This window comes from Chiloscyllium plagiosum, unplaced genomic scaffold, assembly GCF_004010195.1.
Source record: "Chiloscyllium plagiosum isolate BGI_BamShark_2017 unplaced genomic scaffold, ASM401019v2 scaf_2981, whole genome shotgun sequence".
NCBI classification, from domain to species: Eukaryota; Metazoa; Chordata; class Chondrichthyes; order Orectolobiformes; family Hemiscylliidae; genus Chiloscyllium; species Chiloscyllium plagiosum.
Window position 1 is genome coordinate 65,167 of NW_025215199.1, and position 5,433 is coordinate 70,599.

The 5,433-nt window shown below is 45.5% G+C and overlaps 1 protein-coding gene across 2 annotated transcripts in view; it reads left to right on the top strand.

The window, feature by feature from the left end:
• LOC122548207 (latent-transforming growth factor beta-binding protein 4-like) overlaps positions 1-5,293 on the top strand; it is a 16,853-nt gene extending 11,560 nt beyond the window's left edge. For both annotated transcript variants that reach the window (XM_043686751.1, XM_043686752.1), the window contains 2 exons: positions 2,375-2,503; positions 5,076-5,293. In XM_043686751.1, the coding sequence (XP_043542686.1) occupies positions 2,375-2,503; positions 5,076-5,233 (287 nt within the window). In that variant the 3' untranslated portion in view covers positions 5,234-5,293. The remainder of the gene's footprint in view (positions 1-2,374; positions 2,504-5,075) is intronic.
• Positions 5,294-5,433: the final 140 nt, after the last annotated feature.

Genomic DNA, 5,433 nt, shown 5'->3' on the forward strand with positions numbered 1-5,433 from the left:
GAGACCGAAGGGACAACTTTTTCACGCAGAGGGTGGTGCGTGTATGGAATGAGCTGCAAGAGGATGTGGTGGAGGCTGATACAATTGCAATATTTAAGAGGCATTTGGATGGGTGTATGAATAGGAAGGGTTTGGAGGGATATGGGCCGGGTGCTGGCACGTGGGACTAGATTGGGTTGGGATATCTGGTTGGCGAGAACAGGTTGGACCGAAGGGTCTGTTTCCATGCTGTACATCTCTATGACTCTTTGACTCTATGAAATTAAAAGAAAAGGCACACGAAGTGGCCAAATTTTCAGTGGGACACTAGAAGATTAGGAAAGCTTTAAAGGTCAACAGAAAGCTACAAAAGGAGCTATAAAAAAAAGTAAGATAGAACATGAGAAAAACTAGCACAGAATATAAAGACAAATTGCAAAAGTTTCCATAAATATATAAAATGAATAAGAGTGGCTAAAGTAAATATTGGTCCTTTAGAGGATAAGAAGGGGCATGATGAAATGGACGAGGCATTGAATAGGTTATTTTGTGTCTGTTTTCACAGTGGAAGACACAAATAACATGCCAGTAATTAACAAAGAGATGAAGGTAGGTGAGGACCTGGAAACAGACATTAGCACGGAAGATGTCGTGTTGGGAAAGCCAACAGAGCTAAGGATAGACAGGTCTCCTGGCCCGAATGGAATACATCCCAGGGTACTAAAAAAGATGGCAGGAGAAGTAGCAAGTGCACTTATGGTAATTTTCCAAAATTCGCTGGACTCTGGGGCAGTTCCAACAGATCGGTGTCACATTTGCTTTTTTCCACTGTTTAAAAAAGGGAGGTGGACAAAAGAAGGGGAATTATAGACCTGTTAGCTTAACTACTGTAGTGGGGAAGATGCTTGAGTCTATAATCAAGGAAGCAAAGCAACGTATCTGGACAGAAATTGTCCTGTTGGGTAGATGCAACATGAGTTCATAAAGGGCTTGATTAACTATTCTTTTGGAATTCCCTGAAGACATTTCAAGCAAGGTGGACAAGGGGGACCCAGTGGATGTGGTGTACCTAGATTCCCAAAAGGCCTTTGACAAGGTGCTGCACAAAAGGTTGCTGCATAAGATAAGGATGCATGTTGTTAGGGGTAAAGTATTAGCGTGGATAGAGGATTGGTTGACTAACAGGAAGCAAAGAGTGGGGATAAATGAGCGCTATTCTGGTTGGCAATCAGTGAGTACTGGTGTGCCTCGGGGATTGGTGTTGGGACTGCAATTACTTACAATTTATATCGGTGATTTGGAGTTGGGGACCACGTGTACAGTGAGAAAGTTTGCAGATGACACTAAGATGAGTGGCTGAGCAAAGTGTGCAGAGAAATGTGAAACTTTGCAGAAGAACATAGATACTTTAAGTGAGTGGGCAAAGGTCTGGCAGATGGAATATGATGTTAATAAATGAGAAGTCATGCATTATGGTAGGAGTAACAGTAAAAAGGATTATTACTTGAATGGTAAAAAGTTGCAGTATGCTGCTATGCAGAGGGACCTGGGTGTCCTTGTGCATGAATCACAGAAGGTTGGTCTGCAAGTATAACAAGTAATTGGGAAGGCAAATGGAATTTTGTCCTTCATTGCAAAAGGGATGGAGTTTAAAAGCAGGGAGGTTATGTTGCAGCTGTACAGGGTGCTGGTGAGGCCACACCTGGAGTACTGTGTGCAGTTTTGGTCTCCTTACATGAGAAAGGATGGACTGGCACTGGAGAGGGTGCAGAGGAGGTTCACTGGGTTGATTCCAGAGTTGAGGGGGTTGTTTTATGAGGAGATGCTGAGTAGATTGGGATTATATTCATTGGAGTTTAGAAAAATGAGGAGGGATCATGTAGAAGCATATAAAATTAGGAAGGGAATAGATAAGATAGACGGCAAGTGTAACAAGGTCAAGAGGGCACAATCTCAAAATTAGGGGGAACAGATTTATGACTGAATTGAGAAGGAACTTGTTCACCCAGAGCGTTGTTAATCGATGGAATTCCCTGCCAAGTGAAGTAGTTGATGCTACTTTAGTAAATGTTTTTAAAGCCAAGATTGATAATTTTTTGAAAGAGTGGGCGGGTAAGTGGAGCTGATTCCATGAAAAGCTCAGCCATGACCTTATTGAATAGTGCAGCAGGCTCGAAAAGCCAGGTGGCCTACTCCTGCTCCTAGCTCCTATGTTCTCATGTTCACACGCATACCCTCTCACACATGCACTGGATCTCACACATGCTTGGAACTAGATTTTCTATAAAGCAATCTTCAGGCCCACACAGTAACTCTTCTCTACCTGCCTCCTGAATTTTGATCAGTCAGAAATTATTTTATGTCTCACTATGTCTCTTTTTTTTTTGTATAACAGATCTTGATGAGTGTGTTGAATATCCAACCATCTGTGGTAGCAAGCGATGTGAGAATACTGCTGGCTCCTTCCTGTGTATCACTGACTGTAGTGAAGGATTTGAGCTCAGTCCTGCTCAGGACTGCATTGGTGAGTTGTCCCTGATCCCCAAGTCAATAAAAACAGCTGAATGTCTTGCCAAAATTTCTGCAAAGGATGTTGTGTTGATTTGTGTTTGAGTTTTGTTATTACTGATACACAGCAATGGGATACTTCACTAAACATGGTCAGGGCTGAGGATGTACATGACGATGTAAAGAAGTCAATGACTTTTTAAAACCTCTCATGTACCATTCATCCTAGCTCCAAATATCCCTTCTCAGTGAGACAGTGAGGTGTACACCCCAGTGCATCATGGACAGTGGGAGTAAACACAACTCTGTTCTCTGCTCAATTTCCAGTTTTTTTGTCTTCATCCCACACCCACAATTTCTCTGACCCTGTCTTCTGGCATGTTCCCATGAAACTCCACACAAGCTCAGAGAGAAACCATTGTCTTCTATTTTTAGCGGATGTGGGCATCATTGTCTGTGCCTAGCATTTACTTCCAATCCTCATTTCCCCCTGAGAAGGTGGGGGTGAGCTGCCTTCTTGAACCGCTGCAGTCCATGGGCTGAAGGTTGGCCCACAATGCCCTTAGGGAGGGAATTCCAGGATTTTGACCCAGTGACACTGAAGGAACGATGATATATTTCCAAGTCAGGATGGTGTGTGGCTTGAAGGGGAACTTGCAGGATGTGTTGTTCCCATGTATCTTCCTGTATTAAAGCATGCTCCCTTGCCTTTGTCCTTATCAATGGAAATTGCTCTGAGTTTGGAAGATGTTGTCTAAGCCTTAGTGAATCTCTGCAACACTTCTTGTAGATGGTACACACTGCTGCTTCTGAGTGTCAGTGGTAGAGGGAGTGAATGCTTGTGGATGTAGTGCTAATCAAGCATCTGTTTTGTCCTGGATGGTGTCAGGCTTCTTGAGTATTGGAGCTGCACCCATCCAGGGCAAGTGGGGAGTATTCCATCACACTCTTGACATGTACCTTGTACAGGCTTTGGGAAGTCAGGAGATGAGTTACTCACTGCAGGTTTCCCAACCTCTGACCTGCCCTTGTAGCCACTGTGTTTATGTGGAAAGTCCAGTTCAGTTTCTGGTCAATGGTCTGTCTTCTGACTCTTCATATCAAAATGCATGGCCTGACACTTTTTGGCAGACAGTAAGAGTGAGAGAGATTCCTGAGCAGCCTAGGATGGGAAGAGCCCATCACTGTCGATGGTCCCAGGCTTTGTTACATGTACAATGTCTACATTACCATAGTAACTCAGGCGCCTTGAGAGGGCAGAGCCATTATGGATCTGAACAACATGGGATTTGGTCCCCGTTCTGAATCTGGAGAATAGGGGACCTGTCTTCAAGCAGAGAACTCCTGACTTTTACTATAGGCCTGGCCAGTGAATGAGCATTCTGAGTGCTGATGGTCTCAACTGTGGCTGTAATTAGATGGGTCTGTGCTGGAATAATCTCCAGGTTTGTGCTGTTCAAACGCAACTAATGGTGACGTGGATCTGAGAGCCTGTTTGAAAAGGAAGGGAGGGAATCCCAGTTCCACAAATAGGATCCCAACCATCAGCTGTCAAACTGAAGGGACCATATCACTGCAAACTGAGAATAATTCAATTGAGTTTGCAAAGCGGAATTTTTTTTTTGAGTGGGAGAGGGCAGGGAGAAAGAATGGAAGAATGTGAAGCGTGTGATAGAGAGGAGGGAGGGGGGAGAATGGGAACGGTGGTGTGACCTGGGGGAGGAGCAGATTGGAGTAGGGATCAAATAGGAGAGAGGGAATAGGAAAAAGGAAAGGAGGTGGGAGAGATAAAGTAGAGGAGCTTGGACCAGAGCCAGGATCTGGGGGTATAAAGTTCAGCCGTTGTTGATCATTACGTTGTGTACTGCCTCAGAGGCAGATTTAAACCAAGTCTGACACCAAAGTCTCAAGACAGTGACCATGTTTCCTGTAAATTTTCTTGGAGTTACTATTCAACTGAGGGTGCTGCACCAAAGATTAAAACTCTCAACATTCTTCGAGAGAGCAGTAGGAGCCACCACACCCCATTGAAGACAAGTTGTCCCTCCCCACATATTGGCTTCCTGTGCTTGAATGGGACTTGAATTTTCTATTTTTGATCATAAATGTCCCTGGCTCTTTTCCCCTCTGTCCAGTTGGAATGTTAATTGATTTCTATGCAAAGTCTTTGATTATTCCTGCAGAATCCTGAGAACAACACCTCCTTTAAACTCAGGAGCTCCTGATGAACTGCACCAAGACTGTGTCAGGACAAAGGCAGAGTCCAGAGGTAGAAACTGGTAATGGGCAGCCCAGCAAGAACAATCAAATTCAGATGACACAAACTTGTGGAAATTTCAGGCTGTTGGCCAGCCAGAGCGACTCTGCCAGTGCAGCCCAGCCAGAGCGACTCTGCCAGTGTGGCCCAGCCAGAGCGACTCTGCCAGTGCAGCCCAGCCAGAGCGACTCTGCCAGTGTGGCCCAGACAGAGCGGCACTGCCAGTGTGGCCCAGTCAGTGTGGCTCTGCCAGAGCAGCCCTGGTGGTGTGACACAGTGAGTGTGTTATCTATATAAGTGAGTGAACTGTTTTCTTTGCCATCTCTCACAGATATCGATGAGTGTGTCAATGCCACGATCTGTGGGTTGAATGCGTATTGTCAGAATGCGGCTGGTTCCTATCAGTGTCACTGTGACCAGGGTTACCAGATGACATCAGATGGCTCACGGTGTGTGGGTAAGTCACTGACAGTAAATGGGAGTGCCTGACTCGTTCCAGCTGTGACTGACAGTGTGGACAGTGCAGGGTGGGTGGTCAATGGTGTGGGCAGTACAGACAGAGGCGGGGGGGTGGTGTCTGATGGTACGGGACAATGACTGATGGTGTAGAGTGGTACCTGACGGTGTCTGACGGTGTGGAGTGGTGACTGACAGTGTGCACAGTGCAAAGTGGTGACTGATGGTGTGGG